The sequence below is a fragment of the Protopterus annectens genome, chromosome 1.part2 (assembly GCF_019279795.1).
Source record: "Protopterus annectens isolate FY-2018-M chromosome 1.part2, PAN1.0, whole genome shotgun sequence".
NCBI classification, from domain to species: Eukaryota; Metazoa; Chordata; order Ceratodontiformes; family Protopteridae; genus Protopterus; species Protopterus annectens.
The window spans coordinates 1,249,360,461-1,249,381,711 of NC_056727.1; the positions used below are offsets into that span (position 1 = coordinate 1,249,360,461).

The 21,251-nt window shown below is 43.8% G+C and overlaps 1 protein-coding gene across 1 annotated transcript in view; it reads left to right on the top strand.

Moving 5' to 3' along the window:
- KDM1A (lysine demethylase 1A) overlaps window positions 1–21,251 on the top strand; it is a gene marked incomplete in the record, with an annotated part of 2,315,042 nt that overhangs the window by 1,060,309 nt on the left and 1,233,482 nt on the right. Inside the window, 2 exon segments of the mRNA XM_044060124.1 lie at window positions 5,529–5,635; window positions 13,949–14,030. Coding sequence (XP_043916059.1) covers window positions 5,529–5,635; window positions 13,949–14,030 — 189 coding nt within the window.

Here is a 21,251-nt window from a genome sequence, read left to right on the forward strand (position 1 = left end):
ACCTACAACTGCTGCACAAGGACAGACTCAATGACTTTACTTTGACACCGTCAACCAGGGCTCAATTAGAAGCACCTTTGGGCGGAAAGCTTTCTTTATTCTCAGAAAATTGGCACAGTATTACAAGGGACAAATGGACACTACAAATAATAGACAAAGGATACAGGTTCCATTTTCACACATTACCAAAAAGAAAAGGCATGCCAGACCTGCCACCAAATCAAAGGGCAGAGGCTTTGAAACAAATCTCCAACTTAATGCAAATGAAAGCTATAGAAAAGGTTCCTCTCTCAGAACAAGGCCAAGGATTTTATTCCAAACTATTCCTTGTCCCAAGAAAAGAAAAGCAATGGAGGCCTATTCTCGACTTGTCCACACTGAATACTTATCTCATTGTGCCAAAATTCAAAATGCTGACTCTACAGCAACTCCTTCCCATGCTAGGCAAGGGGTCTTGGCTGGTAACTCTAGACCTCAAGGAGGCATACCTGCATGTCCCTATCAGACAAAGTTGCAGAAGACACCTCAGATTTCTTGCAGGTTCAGAGCATTATCAATTCCCAGCATTGCACTTTGGCTTATCTACTGTGCCCAGAGTATTCACGAAATGCCTGGCATCAATAATTGCACACTGCAGACTTCAGGGGATTCAAATATACCCATATCTGGACGACTGCCTTATACAAGCGGACAGTCAACAAACTTTGGCAAAACACTTGAATTATGCCATCCACCTACTTCAGGCCTTGGGATATACAGTCAACATTCACAAGTCAAGACTTGTTCCATCCCAAAGAATAACTTTTCTGGGTGCAAATCTAGACACAACCACCCAAATGGCTTTCCTCACAGAAGAAAAACAAAGTCAACTACCGGATTACTTCAAAAATCTGTCAAGACAAACTCAGCTGACTGCAAGGAAAATCCTGCAGGCCCTGGGTTACATGGCTTCTTGCATTCTTCTGATTCCACAAGCAAGGCTACATATGAGGAAACTACAATGGTACCTAAGGAGCTTATGGACACAGCACAGTCACAGCTTGGAAACTTTGATACCATTCATTCCATGCCTTCAAAAGGAATTTCTGTGGTGGGCCCAAGCAAGCCAGTCAAACAGAGGTCTGCCCTTCAGCAAACCAATAGCCAGCCAAACCATTACAATGGACGCTTCAGACCACAGATGGGGTGCGCACATGGAGGGCAGATGCATTCAAGGACTATGGTCACAAAAAGAGCTACGCATGCACATAAACCAAAAGGAAATGCTGGCAGTGATACATGCAATCGAGGCCTTCAGACTCTTTCTACATCAAGGCCACCTGCTAATAAGGACAGACAACACCACAGTTATGTGGTACATAAACAAGCAAGGAGGGACTCGTTCCTACCCTCTTTGCAGACTGGCAATGAGTCTATGGGAACTTTCCTTGAAACTCAATATAGAGCTACAATCCCAGTTTGTGCCAGGAAAGGACAATATACTGGCGGGCAGCTTAAGCAGAAACATGATGGATGCACACGAATGGATGCTGCACCCAGACATCTTCCTTCAGGTAACACAATCATGGGGGAGGCCGGACATAGATCTCTTTGCCTCCCCCCACAATCATCAACTGAAGAAATTCTGCTCAAGGACATACCACCCACAAGCATGGAAAGTGGACGCTCTCTCTTTCAGCTGGAGAACTCTAACAGTGTATGCTTTTCCACCTCTTCCACTAATGACCAAGGTCTTACTGAAGATCAGGACAGAGCAGCCAAAAGTGATTCTGATAGCTCCGGACTGGCCAAGGCAGCACTGGTACCCACTGTTAAAGAGCATGTCACGCACGAAACCATGGCCTCTTCCACAATGGCCACTTCTCCTGACACAGCACGATTACAAGACTGCATTCCAACCTGAAAACCTTACAACTAACAGCCTGGAAAATACCTTGATTCCTCCACAGAATAAGCTGTCCAAGTGAGTGAAGGATATCATCATGGAAGCTCGCCGGCCTTCCACAAGAAAGGCATATTCAGCAAAATGGAAAAGATTTCACACTTGGAACACCACAAAGGGCCTAGATCCGACAGTGATGAACATGGCACATATTCTGGAATACTTGGCAGAAATGCTCCACAATGGCCTGTCTTACTCTTCCATTCACATTCATGCTTCAGCAATTTCAGCAGAGTATAATACTGATCCACCTGTCTTCTCTCATCCTCTCCTAAGACAGTTTCTAAGAGGAATTAAAAACATCAATCCTCCAAGGAAACCACCAGTGCCTACTTGGGACCTTAACTACGTGTTGGAAAAACTAACACTGCCTCCCTTTGAACCAGCAGCATCTGCAGAACCACAGTTCCTGTCTTGGAAGACTGCCTTCCTTCTAGCCATAACCTCAGCAAGAAGAGTATCTGAGTTACAGGCTCTCATGGCAGTACAACCATTTCTTATTTTTCATCAGGACAGAGTTTCATTGAGAACCAATCCTTCATTTATGCCAAAGGTGGTATCCAGGGTCTCATTAAACCAGGCTATTCACCTGCCTACCTTCTTTCCAAATCCACAAAACAAAGGGGAAAAACTTCTGCACACCCTGGACATACACAGGCAGTTGCGCTATTACTTGGACAGAACTAAAAGTTATAGAAAAACTGACCAGCTGTTTGTAGCATATGCTGCTGGTGCACAAGGAAAAACAATTTCCAAACAGACAGTTTCAAAATGGATAGGGAATTGCATTAGTTTTTGTTGCTCCTTTCATGGAAAAACTGTGCCAGCTAACATTAGACCTCATTCCACCAGAGCCACAGCCACCTCCACAGCCTTCTTAAGAGGGGTGGCTACCAAGGACATTCTAGAAGCTGCTACATGGAGCTCCGTGCATACATTTTCCAAGCATTACAATTTACCTTTATATTCCAGATCCAGAGCAGGCTTTGCTATGGCAGTCCTGCAGGGCATTTTAGCTACACCATCCTTTACATAGATCCTCCACCCCCAGATTGGCTATGGTATTCTACCCATATGTGATGACTGCAGATGCATCCTTGAAGGACATAGTACAGTTTTGTACCTACCATAAATGTAGATGTCCGATAGGTATGCATCTGCAGTCAGGTTTACCCTCCCTCCTTCCCCTCTGTGGTATTTATTGGGTACTTATCCCTCTCATAGTTTTATATATATATATACATATATATTTCTGTGCATGTTTGGAATTTATTGCATTTCTCCAAATTTAGCCTTCCTTAGAGGGCACCTGGGATCTGGGGCAAGAAAAACTGAGGAAGATGGCGTCGGCTGACGCTTTTATACCCCAGGCGCTCTGACGTCGGGGAAAGGGTGACATCAGCCAACGCCGGACCCAGACTTTGGAATCCGGCCGACCGAAGGGCTGCCTGAGGCAGGACAACCGCCGACCGAAGGGCTGCCTGAGGCAGGACAACCCATATGTGATGACTGCAGATGCATACCTATCGGACATCTACATTTATGGTAGGTACAAAACTGTACTTTTTTGTTACTCCTTTCATAGTAAATCTGTGCCTACAGGCATCCGATCCCACTCCACAAGGGCCACAGCTACGCCTACAGCCTTCCTCAGAGGAGTTCCTACCAAAGATATTTTGGAGGCAGCCACTTGGAGTTCAGTGCATACCTTCACTATACACTACCACCTACCTTTATACTCCAAAACAAGAGCAGGCTTTGCCACTGCTGTGTTGCAGGGCATTGTAGCTCCTCCTAATTCCACCTAGTGCCTACCACCCTGTGTGTAGCTTTGGGATTCTACCCATCTGTAATGACTGCAGCTGTATGCACGATGAACATAGTACAGTTTTGTACCTACCATAAATGTAGATGTTCGAGTGCTAATACAGCTGCAGTCCAGGTTTCCCTCCCTCCCTCCTTCCCCTCTTGGTACAGGCCTAATGGCTAACTCCTCCACAAACAACCTGTTTGGGTTATCCTTCTATGGTGTATTTGCTTGCAACTACTGAATTTTGATTACATTGCATTGCATGACTATACATAGATATATAAATTATGTATTGCCTTCCTTCTGGGGGCACCTGACATCTGGAGCAAGAAAGACTGAAGAAAATGGCTTTGGCCGTGTCTTATATACCCCTATCGCACTGACGTCATGGAAGAAGGCGACAACGACCGACGCTGGACCAAGACTTTGGAATTCGGCCAACCGAGGACCCGCCTGACGGCAGGAGAACCCATCTGTAATGACTGCAGCTGTATTAGCACTCGAACATCTACATTTATGGTAGGTACAAAACTGTACTTTCTTAATTACTCTAATAAAGTTGAATACCTTCTGCATTCCTTGGATGTTCACAGGCATCTTAAATTTTATCTCCATAGGACTAAACAATTCAAGAAGTTGGAGCAGTTATTTGTTTCTTTTTTCCCCTAATCGTAGTGGTCAAGCTGTGTCTAAAGCGACAATTGCAAAGTGGATTGCTAACTGTATTGGTTTTGTTTATAAGAATGGTAGGCACTTGTTGGGTCCTCCCAAAGCCCATTTGACAAGATCTATTGCTGTGTTTATCCTTCCTGGAGGCTGTCCAAGAGATTATGTAGGTGGGGACTCTGACCCAAACGTGAAGCAGAATGAGAATTACGACATCAGATTTATTAGTTATGTACTTACCATAACTTGGTATCTGTGTTGTCCTCTTCTCGTTCTGCTTCACCTTCCCGCCCAACCATCCCCCTCTGTCTGGATACGTTTCTAGAGGACCTAGATAGCCTTAGCTGGAACCCTGATTTCAGGTTGAGTTCCTTTTTTTTTTTTTCTTTCTTCATTGGCTTTGGGGACTGCAAATTCAATCTGCGGAGGTTGGATTGGTTGTAGAGGATTATGGGTAGGGAAGGAGTTTGAGTCTGGAAGTTCACGTCTGTGGGAGGTGGCTGAGCCAGATCTGAAGTTCTGATTTGAGACCCATACATGAAGCAGAATGAGAAGAGGACAACACAGATGATATGTTATGGTAAGTATATAACTAATAATTATCTTTCAAGTCAACTGATAGAATAAGAGAGTGTTTTTCTTTAATTTAATATTTAAAAAATATCTGTCTTTCCTATAACTTCTCTGGAATTTCTTTTAACCTCCATGAGCTATGGTAGACTCATAGATGTCATACAGTGTTTTGTCTTAGTCCTTATTAACTTTTGGTGTAATGTAAGATGTATTAAGGCTGTCTCTGCATTTGTCAGATGTTAATCCACATTACAGAACTGCATGACAAGTAGAAGGCTTTGACATTTTTATAGCTGTGCTCAGGGACAGTTTTCAAGATATCTCTGGTACACTGTGATCTGCTTAGTAGTTTTTCTAAAAGTCACTTTCTTGATAGCATGCATGATGTGATTTTGAGTACAACCAGCTGGTTGTGAAAGCCAAGGAATTCATTTTTTATCTTTGTTTCTTGAACACTTTTCTAAGTAAATGAAGTTTACAAAAGTCCCAAATAAACTTATAAAAGTTGATTCCTTTTTTCATATTCACTTTATGCAGCAAAGAAAACTGGAAAGGTGATTGTCATTGGCTCAGGGGTGTCTGGCTTGGCTGCAGCTCGTCAGTTACAGAGTTTTGGAATGGATGTGACAGTGCTGGAGGCCAGGGTAAGATTTCCTGTTTAGGGCAGGGAGGTTACTTCAACAACTTGCAGTGCCTGCACTAGGTAGGCAGACTGATAAGAACTTGCCTGAGTGTAACAAGTAAGATGCACTTTACTGCCTGTTTTTTTTTTTTTTAATTGAACATATTCCTGTCATAACAGATGTTGAGATGTCTCAGTCCTAATTTTCCAAGTGTAAGCAAGTAATTTCAGTGTGTGTTTGACTTTACTCGCACTGGAAGTGCATTTTTGTGGCTTAGTTGCTAGGAGTCCTGACTGTGATTCAGCTGCCCAAGTTCAGTTAAAAGCTAGGGCACTGGTGGAGCCTAGTAGAAGGTGGGAAGGAGCATTTCTTTGCTACATCACCCACTCCAGTGTGTGGGTGTTTTTACCCACAGTTTGACAAATCTGTGGTGTTGGTGACGGTTCTGAAACCATTAAGCAGATGGGCATTAGCATTTTAGCATTGAAAGAGGAAGTGGAGATAGCTGAATTTGCATACAGTGATGCATGTGATGTCAGTAGCTCTGCCCATTTAGGACATGTAAAAAAAAATCCCCTGGCATGCAGGGGCATTATAAGTGATGCTGTCAACTTCTCTGCACCTCCCCTTTCTAACCAGTTGCTGGCGCAATCCCTACCTTGGAGGAATAGTAAAAGGGCATGTTAAGTAGGGATATTTATTTTCTTTGTGACTGCCGGCTATAAGAATATCCTGCTCTGTGTTGCTCATAAGTGGAGTTGCAGGTGTTAATAGCTAAATGTAGTGGGAGTAATCTTAGATGTTAAGTTGTCTATCTCACCTTCATTCTTGCTGGATGGGTTTGGAGCTGAACCTCGGCTCCGACTCGGCCACTCTAACAGCTCGAGAGCTAGTTCCACCGGCTCGAGACTCCCCTATATCCCACAATGCTAGGCGGTAACTCCTCAGATCTCGTTTGCCGCTATAGCGATTGAGGTGCGTTCCAACCGGCTCGTCAGGTTAGTTTTATAAAAACTAGTTAATTTCTTAGATAATTCCCCCTTTTAAGTTAGTTTTCTTCTTAGTTTTATACAGTGAGTAGTTCCCTCCCATTTCTAGTCAAAATTTCCCTTTTTCCTAAAACTCACTAGAGTTCTTCCCTTGGGCCTTAGGCCCAGTCCCTCCCTTACTAGTAGTTGAGTGACTGTGTTTATAGGGATTTAATTTTATAAATTACTTCTAATTTAAATTTAATTTAGTTTAATTTCTGATAAGTGTAATCGGTGTGTGTGTGTGTTTGCGTGGTTACACTTTTTTCCGCTTAGACATGTCTAAGGATTCAAAGGTCTCAGGCTTTAAGAAGTGTGACTCGTGCTGTCAGAAGATGTCTCTGACAGACGGTCACACTTCTTGTGTGTACTGCCTGGGACCTTTGCACCTGCAGGACTCATGTGCTGTTTGCCATGGCTTCAGCCCTAGAGTCCTGCAGGAACGTAAAAATAAGCTCATTCTAAGGGGCTTATTGAAGCCTGAGGGTCCCCCGACTCTGTCTTCGGGGAAACCCTCGAAGCCCACCAGACCATCGGCTCCGGTATCTGAGTCGTCTTCTGGGGCTTCGAAGGCTGTTCGAACATCGGCTCCGGCCGGAGCCGATGATTCTCGAACTCTTGTACCTGCTATTTCCTCGGCTCCGGCTGGAGCCGAGGCAGACACTGGTGAGTCGGCTCCGATCAGATTGTCGGAGCCGACCTCCAGAAAAAGGTCCCGGTCACCATCTATTGGCTCTGTTCATTCGGCTCCAGCATCTTCATTGCTGTCTGAACTGAGCCATAGATCTCACTCCTCTAGGTCGTCGGGACTTTCTGATCATGACCTTCAGAGGGTAGTGAGTCGACTTCTTAAGTCCGAGGCACTGGCCCAGATGCTTCAAAGCCCGACTCAACAGTCGATGGCTAATCCTATCACTCAGAATATTCCTCCTCCGACTCCTTTGAGTTCGGAGCCAGGGCGGCTCGGACCAGAGACTGTAGCTGCGTCGGAACCGATACCGTTGTCTTCGGTACCGTCGTCTGCTCCGATTTCTTCCTTGGAGGAATCTCGGCGCCGGATTTCCCTCGTCTGCTCCGAGGGGGCGAGTGGCATCGGACCCTTGTCCGACCCCGCTCTCCCTCTCGGTGCTTCGGCGCTGGTAAGTTCGGCTCCGACATCTGCCTCGGAGCCATCACTGTCGGTGCCGGGGGAGGTTTTCAGCTTTTCGGAGCGGAGACCTCCGGCTCTGCCTGACACAGGGGTGCCTTCGAGGTCATGAGGAGCGTGTTAGAACCTAGTTCAACCCCACAGTCGGCTCCATCTGCCCCTCCCTCCACGGTGCCTCCGGTGATTTCTGCTCACTCCCTCATCCCGGATCGCAGAGAGCCAGCTCCTCAAGTATCCCCAGTGGGGATCTCCTCCTCTTCCGAGGCCTCTCCTGACCCGGTAGGAGAGCTTCCTAGGAAGAGGCAGTGCAAGATGAAGCACATTGACTCCCCTGAGTCTGTCACTTCCGACACTGATTTAGAGGATTCTGAAGGTTCCCCTCGTTCCCCCTCTGAAGATGTCTCCTTTGCAGACATCCTCGAGATCTTAAAACAGAGGGGGAATTGGCCAGCCTTCAACCCTTCAGAGGATGAATCGGTGTATCTTGAGGCGTTTGGCTCTCGCCCTTCCACCTCCTGGGTGTCCCCTCCTTTTGACCCCCTTATGCAGGTGGTGGCAAAGAAGGCCTGGACAGCTCCTGACTCTGTGGACCCCCACCCCCTGGAGACCTTCAAAGTTTATCACTGCCCCCAAGGACAAAGAATTTTTGACCAAAGGCGTCTCTGTGGATGCTATGGTGGTGGTTGCAGCCACCAAGAAGGAGCTAGCAGATCCTTCAGTGCCTGTCCATCCTCCTAACAAGGAGTCTAGGACTATGGACAGGTACGGGAAGCAGATGTTCTCGTCAGCGACCTTTTCTATGCGCTCGCTGAACTACCTATGTCATTTCACTTGTCTCCAGAGAGATTTGATCAAGGAAGCGAGTGAAATGTTAAAGGACCCAACAGCTGCGGGTTTTCAGGATAGGATGAACTCTCAGCTGGCTACCCTCCACTCAATAGTTAACTCCTCCATGCGCCTCGTTTCCTATGCGGCGGATGGAGCGAGTTGAGCGGCAGGTACAGGTGTGGCCTTACGTCGGCACGCCTGGATGCGGCTATGTAATTTTGCGGACCCTTTCAAGGCGTCCTTCACTAACTCCCCGTTTGATGGATCATCCCTCTTTGGTCCTCAAGTGAAGGAAACCCTGACTAGGTGCAAGACTGAAGGCAAGACTCTCTCTGCCGTGGGAGTCTTTTTTTCTACTCCTTCTAGACCTTACCCCAAAGGCCAGAAGGGGGGAAAGATGTGGTTCCGCAAACAATCTCAAGGAGCCTTGCCTGACGCACAGAGTCGGTTCCTTTCTAGAGGCAGAGGGGGGAAGAATAATGGTAGACGCCGCCCTAGAGGCAGAGGGGGCCCGCAAAATCAGGGCAGTCGAGAAACCTCTTCCGACAAGCCTTTTCAGCATCCCTGAGGTGTTGCCCGACTGTCCACCTTCGGAGGCAGTCGGGGGAAGATTATCTCTGTACCCGGAAGCCTGACAATCCCTAACTCAAGACAAGTGGGTGCAGTCTATCATTTCCGAAGGCTATAAAATCCCATTCTTTCACATTCCAAAGCAATCAAAAAAGTCCCTTCCAGACGTTCCACCCAGTCAAAGGGAGCAAGCAGCGCTAGAAATATCAAAGCTGCTTGCAAAAAGAGCCATTCAACCAGTTCCAGCAGACCAACAAGGGTCCGGAATTTACTCCATATTCTTTTTGGTTCCAAAGAAAACAGGGGACTGGAGACCCATTTTGGATCTCAGCAACTTGAACAAGTCTGTCAAGAAAACAAAATTTCGGATGGTCACGCTGCAGTCCATTCTACCCCTTTTGGGGTGGGACAACTGGATGTGCTCTATAGATCTCCAGGATGCGTACTACCACATCAAAATGAGCCAACGTTCCAGGAGATTCCTCCGCTTCAGGCTAGGAACCAGTCATTTCCAATTCAGGGCCCTGCCCTTTGGACTCACTACAGCCCCCCGAGTGTTTACCAAATGCATGGCAGTGGTCGCCTCTCATCTGAGGCGTCAAGGATTCCAAGTGTTTCCGTATTTAGACGACTGGCTCCTTACAGCCCCCACCAAGCATCTTCTGCTTCTTGCCAGAGACTATACCTTTCACACATGTCAAACATTAGGCATTTCAATAAATTACGAAAAGTCTGTCTTGTCGCCTTGTCGTGTTATTACCTTTATAGGCACAAATCTAGACACAGTCAGCATGTCAGCCAGACTCACAGAGCAGAGAATAGCAGTTATACACAGACAAGTCTCTCTGGTCTTGCAAAGCAACAAAATCAAAGTCAGATTAGCCCTGAAGGTCTTAGGGATAATGGCGGCTGCTATCCCTCTTCTTCCTTTAGCCAGATTCCACATGAGAATCTTACAATGGATGCTCTTCACACAATGGTCATACCAACAACTTCCAATGTCCCATTCCATTGCGATAACACAATCGTGCAGGAATCATCTTTCTTGGTGGATCTCATCCCCCCAACTTTTCCTAGGAAGACCCTTTGTCTCCCCCCCCCCCCCCTCCGGTTGCTACACTGACAACGGACGCCTCCCTGATAGGGTGGGTGGGTGGGGGGGCATTACCAGGGCAGGACGGTCCAGGGCATATGGCAACCTTTCGAACGCCACTTGCACATAAATGTCCTAGAGATGAGAGCAGTGCTTCTAGCGTTGCAAGCCCTACAAGACTCTCTTCCCAAAGGAACTATAGCAATTCAGACAGACAATATGTCTGTAGTGTGGTACATCAGCAAACAAGGCGGAACCAGATCCTACCCCCTATGTCGAGAGGCACTCAGACTGTGGCAATGGGCGATTTCTTCTCAGCGGTTTCTGTTAGCAACGCACATTCCCGGGAAGTCCAATGTGATTGCGGACAAATTGAGCAGAGGTATTCTCATGCCTCACGAGTGGTCTCTGAAAAATTCAGTGTTGGACAAAGTCTTTCGAAAGTGGGGCTGTCCTTGCTGTGACCTTTTCGCTAAAACAGCAAGTGCGACGATTATTTCACCCTCTTACCCCAACCAGGCCATCCCAGCAAAGACGCTCTAGTCCACGATTGGCCCCGGGGGACTTCTGTATGCCTTCCCCCCCCTTTCCACTGATATCTCAACTAATACAGAAAGCCATCGCTCAGAAAGCCTCCATGATCCTCATTGCCCCTTACTGGCCTCGACAGGTTTGGTTCCCATTTCTTTACCGTTATCTGTTGGAGCAACCCTGGCATCTGGACCCAGTTCCAGACCTCTTGACCCATCAGTCGGGTCAGTTGCACTGCTCCCTCCCTTCTCTGAACCTCACAGCATGGTTTCTCCAATTCGAACTCTAGCCAGGCTTCCTCTAATATCTCACTCAGTTCGAGATATTTTAATAGCCTCTCATAAATCTTCCACTAGGAAGATTTACCTTAGTAAGTGGAAACGTTTTTCCTATTGGGCGCTTTCAAAGGATATAGATCCTTTCACTGCTTCCATTCAATCAGTTCTAGATTTTCTAGCCGAACTCTTCCACTCAGGTTCCTCTCATTCTACCATCAAGGTTCAATTGGCAGCTATATCTAATTTTCATGTTGGAGTCTCAGAGTCCTCCATTATGTCTCACAAACTCTGCAAAGCTTTTTTAAAGGGCGTTTTTCTCCTCAAACCACCTATCAGGGATCCTCCTCCTCAATGGGATCTCAACTTGGTTCTGACGTCCTTGATTCTCCCCCCCCCCTCTGAACCTGCGGCTTCATGCTCAATGAAATTGCTGTCTTGGAAAACACTCTTTTTGGTAGCTATTACTTCAGCCAGAAGAGTCTATGAAATTCATGCTCTGTATAGTCGACCCCCTTATCTTTTGTTTCATAAGGATAGGGTGTCCTTACGTACCAACCCCTCCTTTTTGCCTAAGGTAGCTTCACCGGCAAATTTGAATCAAACCATTGATCTCCCTGTGTTTTTTCCTAACTATTCGAACAGATCAGAACAAAAATTACATTGGTTAGACGTTCATCGCCAACTTAGGTACTATTTAGACAGGACCAAACAATTTAGAAAGTCTGATCAACTGTTTGTTTCCTATGCAGAAGGCAAAATGGGCCTTCCAGTTTCTAAGGTATCTCTTTCTAGATGGCTTACTTCATTGATTACCTTTGTGTATGAGATCAGACATCAACAGTTGCCAACCAAACCTAGAGCGCATTCAACTAGAGCTTTAGCTACATCTATAGCTTTCCAAGACAGATTGCCTATTGATTCAATTTGTGCAGCAGCTACTTGGGCTTCTCCCCATACCTTCATTTCCCATTATAAGTTGGACTTGGCCTCTAGAGACCGAGCCAACTTTGGTTCCACTGTACTCAAGAGTCTGTTCCGATAGGCCACCCGGGACAAGGTGCTAGGGACGCGGTCCCATCCAGCAAGAATGAAGGCGAGATAGACAACATGTTAGTTGTCTTCTTCTCGCCTTCTTTCTTGCGTCCCACCCTCCTTTCCCCTAGCCTGGACAGACCTAGAGGAGTTTGTTCTGTGACCTTTATCCTTTCTACCACCTCTATATATATATATATATATATATATATATATATATATATATATATATATTTCCTCAGTCAGGTTTAGGTCACCTTTCAGTCAGCCTATAGAGGTGGGTTATCCTTTTTTTTTTTTTTTTTTCCATATTATGGAATTTTCCTAGCTGGGCTTAGCTTACAAACAAGATCTGAGGAGTTACCGCCTAGCATTGTGGGATATAGGGGAGCCTCGAGCCGGTGGAACTAGCTCTCGAGCTTTTAGAGTGGCCGAGTCGGAGCCGAGGTTCGGCTCCGAACCCATCCAGCAAGAAAGAAGGCGAGAAGCAGACAGCTAACATGGAACGTTATGGTAGGTACATAACTTCTAATTTTTCATGATGTGAAACACTGTATTAGACCATGTTGGATTTTTTTTTTTTCTTTTCTTATGGTGACTTTGGTTTATTTTCTTTTTATCTTGTCCTTGTTACAGATTTGATTATCATGATTCACCTGGCTTTGTGGCACAGAGGAGTGGAGCTCTGACTATGGCCTGAGTGATACTGGTTTATGTAGAAGCTGTGGCATTTGGGAGCCAGGGAGGGGAAGGAGTGAGGGAATCTTGCCTGTTTGCCTCTTTCACTGGGTAAGGAGTTGCTTGCACACATGGGCACACTACGTTAGATGTGAGTTCTTTGGTGGAGACTGGGGAGTAGAGCCAGGACTGCTTGAAGGGAGTTCCTTTTGTGGGAGTGAGAGACGTAATTCAAGGACAGCTCCTTTCACATCCACTGCTACATCCCTAACTGAATACACTGTACAGTTAGGAGATAATGGCAGATGCTTGTCACTCATGGTGGCTATCTGAATGGCCCTCCTGGTTGACCATCACCCTAATGATGGAGAACGAATGGGCCTTTTTTTTTTTTTTTTTTTTTGAGGCAAAGGCTTATGATTGAAAGGCACTAGGGACAAATCTTCGTTTAAAAAAATTAAATCTTTACTTCTGATCAGTCTGTGTTCAGTTGGTCATTTACAAGTGACTTGTCTGTGCTCACTTTCCTTCCTTCTGCAAAGTATATTCAGTTAACCCACTTTAAAGTTGTAGGAAGCAGGAGACCATCCCATTACGCTTTTGACACTGAGGGAACCAGAAACTGATGGGACATCAGTCCATCACAGGGCACATGCAAAACTAAGGCCAGTTTAATAATCCTAGTCCTTTTAAGGGCATATCTGGAATGTGGGAAGAAACAGCTTTCCTGTTGAAAACCCAGTGCAAGCTCTATATGTAAGACATCGTAACTGAGAATCAAACTTTTGAGCCAAGCGCTCTGTGGTAGCAACACTAACCATTGTACCTCACTGCATTTCAAATTATTTTAACAAGGTAATACCTTTTCAGCTCATCATTGGCATAATTAAGACTGCCTAGTTTGTGACTTAGTAAGGTTTGCCAGGGCATGAAATTGTTTGTGCTTGGCATTTATTGTATATAATTTTGACACATAGAGAAGAAAAGAATGCAAGAATGACTTTTTTAATTTATTGTGTAAACATTTTGGGTAACATCTAGAACTGCACATAAGCTATTTTCAGACCCTCACTGTACAGGTTCAGTAGGTATATTGCTGGACAAATTTCTTCCTTTCTTTTATTGCTAATGTTTTCTGTCTCTAAACAGGATCGTGTTGGCGGAAGAGTTGCCACATTCCGCAAAGGAAGCTATGTTGCAGACTTGGGTGCTATGGTTGTCACTGGACTGGGTAAGTCGTATGGCATCTTTAGTTTATTATGACTATCTGCTTTTTGAGTAGAAAATGTCCTTAAGTTTTGTAAATCAAATTTAGGGGTGAAGGTTCATTAAAGCGTTTACAGGACAATTTTTCTATTAAAAATTGCAGAATATTTTTTTACTTTTCTAAATAGTCTGTCAGCTGCCATGAGCTATAGTTCCTGTGGTACAAGGTTTGATTATCCTCAACACACTCGTGCATTTGAGTGATTTTTTTTTTTAAACAAGAACCATCTTTATTAAACCATCACTTACAACATAGGCAGTCATAAGTTTATATAAGTGAAAACAAGCAACACTGACACAATCCTAGTCGCACGCATTTTACATCACAGACCATACTGACAACCTCCCAATTGCAAACTTTATACATCACTTATAATCTACCCAATCATTTTCAAACATTACATAGATCATTTAAGTCGTGCCTTCCTTCAAACTTAATTGCTTCTGTTATGAATTGTTCTCACAATTCCCATTTTTTCCTATGTAGTTCGCTCCTGCCCTTTTCAAAATATCTCCGTTCTAGTTGTTTTATCATTGTACTACATTCTCACTACATCTAGTGTAGTTGGTTTAGATTTTGATTTCTATTTTCTAGTAATTGCTTTTTTGGTAGCCACCATAATTAGAAACAGCAAGGCCTTACCCATGTCTGGGCAATTCTGATTGTTTCATAGCTCAGAAAAATCATCTCCCTCGTCACACCAATCTGCCCACCCAGCATCTCCAACAGTGCATACCAAAGGGAATCCTTAGTCTGACAACTCATTGTACGCAAGAAAATATGTCCCCAATTACCTCTTTTCTTCCCCATCACACCTCCAGCATTTGCTGTCTACTCGAGGAGAAATTCTGTGGAGTCTGCTTGTGGTATAAAACTATCTATGTAAACATTTCCAAGCAAAACAGTAAATTTTCCAGATTTTGTTGCATATTTGGGAAACATACATGTATTTTCCCATTGTTTCTTTGTGAATTGCTTATCCATTCTCTTCCTAATCCTTTTTAACCTCCTCTGATTGATTCTTACACTTACCATGCAATATTTTATATGTTGTACTAATTGTTTCTTTTTTAATGGCAGCTTCTCTTCTAGATTCTACTAAAAACTCTACCAGTGTTGGTCTTTTCCTTAGCCCCCCCCCCCCAACACACACACACATTTGTTTTTGCCTGTACTCTGATATCAATCTTTGATAGGGAAGGATGTCTCTAACCTGCAGTTGAAATAAATTCTTAGCGTCTTCCCATTCACTCATCTTTCTGTCTGTAGTTTGTTGCGAATACCTTGATTCCTTTGCCAGTTTTTTTTCCAATAAATTCCATCCGTCTCTTGCCTGTTGTCTGTATCCCTAATTGCAGTCATCCCTATCGACAGAATTTCCATTCTTGTGTTGGCCTAGTTCTTGGGATACTTTCTACTACTTTATAGATGTAATATTCTGTATGATTATTGTTATTCTCGTGAAAGGCTTGCATTCAAAATCCCAGTCTGTCCTTGGATCTTGAACCCTCCCCAGTTTCATCATCATGGCTTAAAACTTGGAATCATAGGTTTTTGCTTGTGCTATGTTTAGGAACCTTAACTGTGTAGCTCTGAAGTACTCATTCAAATCGGTAATCCCAATCCACTCTGTTGTAATGGAAGAATCGGCCTATCCCACTTGACTCTTGCCATATTTCCCTCCCTGATAAAGTCTTTAAGCTGTTTATTAATTGCTATCCACAACTTCTCCTCTGGTTGATAAAACTGTGCCTGACCTATGCATAAGACTAATGGGACTAAAAGCTTTGTAACTGCTTGTATCTTACTATCCAAATAACTAAGCTTCCATTTTCCTCAGTTTTTGTATTGTCATTTTTTTAGTCTCTTCCCACATATCCTTAGCTACCACACCAAAATCATTTTTAATCCATACTCCAAAATACTTCTTTTTATCATGTCCCCATAAATATAGATATTGCTGATCTAATTCATATGTGGGTACCAGTTTGTATGCTTCCTTTGCCTTTGGTTTAGCTTCATTAATTTTGTATCCCAAAAAGATTTGAAACTGTCTCAAAATGTTCCACAAAACTGTAATGTCTCTCTGCTTTTGTCAGGTATGAAATATCTACAGATAGAGCCAGCTTTTCTTGACTACCATACCAGTTGTATCCTTTTTCTTTGCCAGTGGTTCTAAATATAATGCAAGCAGCAAAGGAGCAAGAGGACACTCCTGCTGGTTCCTCTGCTCAAGCAGAAATTATCAGAGAGGACCTCACCCACTTTATTTTACGCCTCTGATCCCTCATATATCCTCCTAATCAACCTTATTTTTTCAGACATGCAAATGCTTCCATTGCCTCGCTCATAAAGTCCCAGCTTACTCTGTCATTTGCTTTCTATGCATCAAGACCCACCACAGCAATGGTATTTTCTTGCATTCTGATTCCTTGTGGATCATCAGTGTTCTGTTAATGTTGTCAAATGTTTGCCTCCCTGCACAAAACCATATTGATCCTTATCTGTCAGTTTTGGCATTACTTTTGCCATTCTAGACACAAACACTTGATAATCATGGTTTAATATTGAAATGGACCTGTATGAAGGTGGATCTAATGGATCTTTACCCTCTTTAGGTATTACAGCTACCACTGCTTTATTCCATGATGCTGGCACTTCTTCTCTTAAAATACTGTTAAACAAAACCTTCCAGAGATTTGTGTTTTCCCTGTTGGATTCAAAACTTCCATAGGAATGCCATCTATTCCTGGGGACTGCAAATTGGTTATACATCACAATTTTTATATAGTCTTCTCATGTCCTAACCTTTAGTAATTGAGCTTCATCTACCTCTAACCTTGTCAGATTTAATTCCTGCATAAACATATCCATTTGTATCTTTATTTCCATATTTCTCTGCTTTATACAGATTTTCATAGAATTACGAAATATGTCTAATACTTCTACAGATTCTGTTGATGTCCTTCTATTCCCATGTTGTATTCTGACTGTGGGATTCTCCACCTCAGGCGACCTGAACATCTGCTCCTATGCAAAAGCTTAAGCCTGGTTGCTACTAGTGTGTGCGACGTCACACGCAGGGCCATAAACCAGGGACTTTAAATGTGACATCTGGACGCACAGACCTAAGAACTTTTCTGCCACAGTTGAATGTCAGATCGATTGTTTTCCTCCGTTGTCTTCAAGACGTCTAATGATAAGTACACCATTGGGGAAAACTTTATTTCTTTGCTTGCTTGAAATTAGGTTGTTGCTTGATTCTTAGCCAATGTCCACTAGGAAGGGGTGGATATTAAATTCCCCACAAAGATACCCATAAACATTTTTTTGTATTCTGTTTAGGCTGGTAATACAATCACACCTCCTGTAGCATCTGCCAGTCATTTATGGCAAAAACTCTTCATAGTCATTTGGCAGCCCTAAATCTGTACCTTAAGAACTAGAGGTTAAAATGGTTAGCCCTACGGATGGATCCGGATTCGGCGTCGAGGAGGCGACACCTAAAAAGTAGGCCAAAGTTTCAAGGCCTACCACTTCTGCCGCTCTGTTGTCAGACTCCCCACCAACTACTGATTTAGTGGTTGAGGGACGTCTGCTGGAACAGGCATCTTCAGCAACTACCCTTGAGGAAGCCGCTTCTGAAGCACTGGTGGGCACATTCTCTTAGGTTATTCCAGCGTCGGCTACAGCCAAGGTCAAGGGGGAACCAGAGTCCACCAGACACCCTTCTGAGGTCCAGGAATCCAAAACCTCACCCTTACGCCATATCCTTGAAACTAAACCCTCCATTTCATCAAAATCAACTCCCATGAAGAGGAAACTAAAGACTAAACACTTGTCTCCTTCCTCGGAGGAGCAACCAGACTGGCACTCCTCCTCCCAGTCCTTGCTGCAGGCCTTTATGGCTCTTAGTCTTTCAACATTCCCATGAGTCAGTCGCCTACTCAACTAAAATAGCTTTCCCTTTGGACTGCTACTCCCCAGATGAGGACTCCCTGGAGGGAGACTCCCCCCACCCTTCTGAGGACATTACTTTTGGGGAAAAGGTCACTAAAATGAGGGAGTGCTTCAAATGGGATACTGCTCAAATGACAGAAGTCCAAAAAGTCTTACTGGTGACTCCCTGTTGGCCAAGGCAGCATTAGTCCCCCTTTCAAACTCTTGCCAAGTGCAATCACCACAAGTTGCCTCACAAGGTGGAACTGCTCACACAACAGAAGGGATGTCTGATTCACCACACCCAGAGATTCTCTGCCTGACCCTCTGGGTGATAAACCTTTGATCCCCTTCAGACACCTCTCCACTGAGGATGTGCTGTCTATCCTGCAGGAGGCCTGGAAACCCAACCTGGAGAGCCTATGTTTCCAAATTGAAAAGGTACTCCAAATGGTGTCTCCAAAGGCATAGGGTCCCCTTCCAAGCTGATGTTCCTCTAGTCCTAGCTTGTGTGTGTGAGCTTATAAAATCAGACCTTTTATATTCTTCAGTCAAGGTCCACTTATCCGCCATTTCTGCCTGCTTACCTGTGGACCCACCTCTACTTTCCAGATAGGATGTCAAACTATTCTTAAAAGGTGTTCTCCACATTAGGCCACCAAAGAAACCTATCCCTCCTCCTTGGGATCTAAACAATGTGGTAGAAAAACTAATTATTGCTCCCTTTGAGCCAGCTGGCTCTTTTTCTCTGCAGATGTGCACATGGAAAGCTGTCCTGCTAGTAGCCTTTATCTCAGCCAGAAGGGTTTCAGAATTAAAAGCACTAATGGCATCCCCACCCTACACTGTCTTCCACAAAGATAGGGTGACCCTCCACACCAATCCTTCCTTCATGCCCAAAGTGTTCATTGAGCTATTGCTCAATCAGTCTATTCACTTAACACCTTCTTTCCTTCACCTAAGAATGACAGTGAGAGAATACTTCACTCCATTGATGTCCACAGGCAACTAATGTTCTATTTGGACAAAACCAAAAGTGTCAGTCAGTCAGCTCTTTGTGTCCTTCCACCCCAGGACCTTTGTCAAGGCGGTGTCCAAATAAACCATTTCCTGCTGGGTAAGGAAAACTTTCACCTTCTGCTACTCCTACCACAGGAAACAATTATCTCTTAGGATTAGGACACACACTACACAAGCTGTGGCTTCCTCAAGGGCCTAGACACAACTACCATTATTGAGGCAGCCACATGGTCCTCTGTGTATACCTTCACCAAACATTACAAATTGGACCATATCTCCAGAGCCAGTGCAGGATTTGCATGAGCAATCCTGAAGAGATTCCAGGAAACCGCAACTTCTTCCACCACCCTTCCTCCTCCTTGAGCTGCGGTACTCTCCCACAGTCAGAATACTGCAACATGGAAGAGAAGGACGTCTATGATTATGGTAAGATTTTGCTCATCTGTTCTTTACCTTTGTAATCAGCTCCCTAAGCTTGGTGATGGCCCTTTCTGCTTTCTTTTGCCTGAGTCACACAAAAAGTTTTTGTGGTCTAGTGTTATTATCCAATCATCAGTCTTTCGAAACTTGTGTATATTATCGAGGTAATCCCTTATTTTCTACTTAGGATTCTGCAGTTGATTCTGTCCTTGTTCTGTGAGATTCCCCCTACTGTGCAATATTTGAATATTTGTCAGTCCCTCAAAATAATTATTGTTACTTCTTAAACATAGCTCCCTTTCTTTTATTTCCACCCTATTTTTAAACTCAACTTTATTTTTCCTCACTCCCTAGCTATATTTTCAGAAGTAATTTCTATCCTCTCGAATAGCTCTGGAGTAATCTGTACTACCCATTCTTTAAATTTCTATCTTTTCAACAGATAGGTGGAAAGTGCCAGTGTCTCATTTTTATTTCATTACCCTTTGTCTTTATTTTAGTTATTATTGGCACATGATCTGAAAGTTATTGGGTGCATATAAACACCTTCAATTAAATGCACATGTTCATGTGAAAAGTAAATTCTGTCTAGCTTAGCCCAGTTTTTATATCTTGGGGAATAATATGTAAATTCACTCCAAACTCCTATTACTGAGTTTCACATCTTCCATGCCAAATATTTTCATAAATTACTTCAAAAAATCTACCCTCCTTTGTTAAACTTTCATTTCTGGACCCCCAGACACATTTTCACTACTGTAAATCAAATTCCAGTCCCCACCTATAAGTAATATTCCTTGCTGAAAACTGATTATTCATGCCAGAATACTCTTAAGCTCCATTATAGCAGTTTTAGGTGGAATATACATGCTAGTGTAATCCTCCTCCTCCCTCGCTAATAGCCTCTTAGCACTAAAAATCTGCTATTATTATCTTTATCCTCTTCTTCTATCACTATTGGAGCTCCTCTTGCAGTTAATATAAGTACTCCTGTTTTACTTTACCCCAGATATTCCACTGAATAACCATCCTGAAAACCTTTATCAAATTCACATGTTAAGTTCTTTCAAGGTGTCTCCCCTGTAACATAGCTATTTGCAGTTTACATTTTTAATATAGTTCACTATTCTTTTTTGTATTTATCTGTGAGACCATTGACATTTAAACACATTACAGAAAGCATCATTGTATTAAAAACATATTCCCACCTGTTATGTATGACACCTTTTTTGTTACATGTCTAGTTCCAGTGTTTGTGTTACATGCATACACTGTTTAGCAGGTTAAACTTTTATGTAATTGTTGCTTGTTATATCCTTTTGAGCCTATGTCACATCTTACAAAATTTTTGTTATATTGAAATCCGCCAAAAAAACAAAAAAAAACAACCCCCCCCCCAAAGCCTATTAATTTAATAATAACACATGACCATATACAGCTTCAGATACTGAAGTTTTTCCTTCCTAATGGGAAGAAATGTACCAAATTGACAGCCATACTAACAGACTTGAGTTAACCTAAAGGAAAGGTTGCCTGTGCTAAGATGCATAGTGCAGCCTGTGCTTGTAAGTGCTGATGGTTTCTTATCTTTATAGCTCTTCCCAGCTGGGAACTGTGGTGGTGGTGCTGAGGTAGCATTGTCGCCTCACAGTAAGACGTTGTCCTGTTTGATTCTCAGCTAGAGCGTCTTCTGTGAGGAGACATGCGTGAATGGGCGTACCTTCATTGACGGTTGTGCATCATAGCTGGCAACTCTGCATGTAAAAATCTACTGCCAATCATTAGCGGACTGGAGTTCCGCTGTGG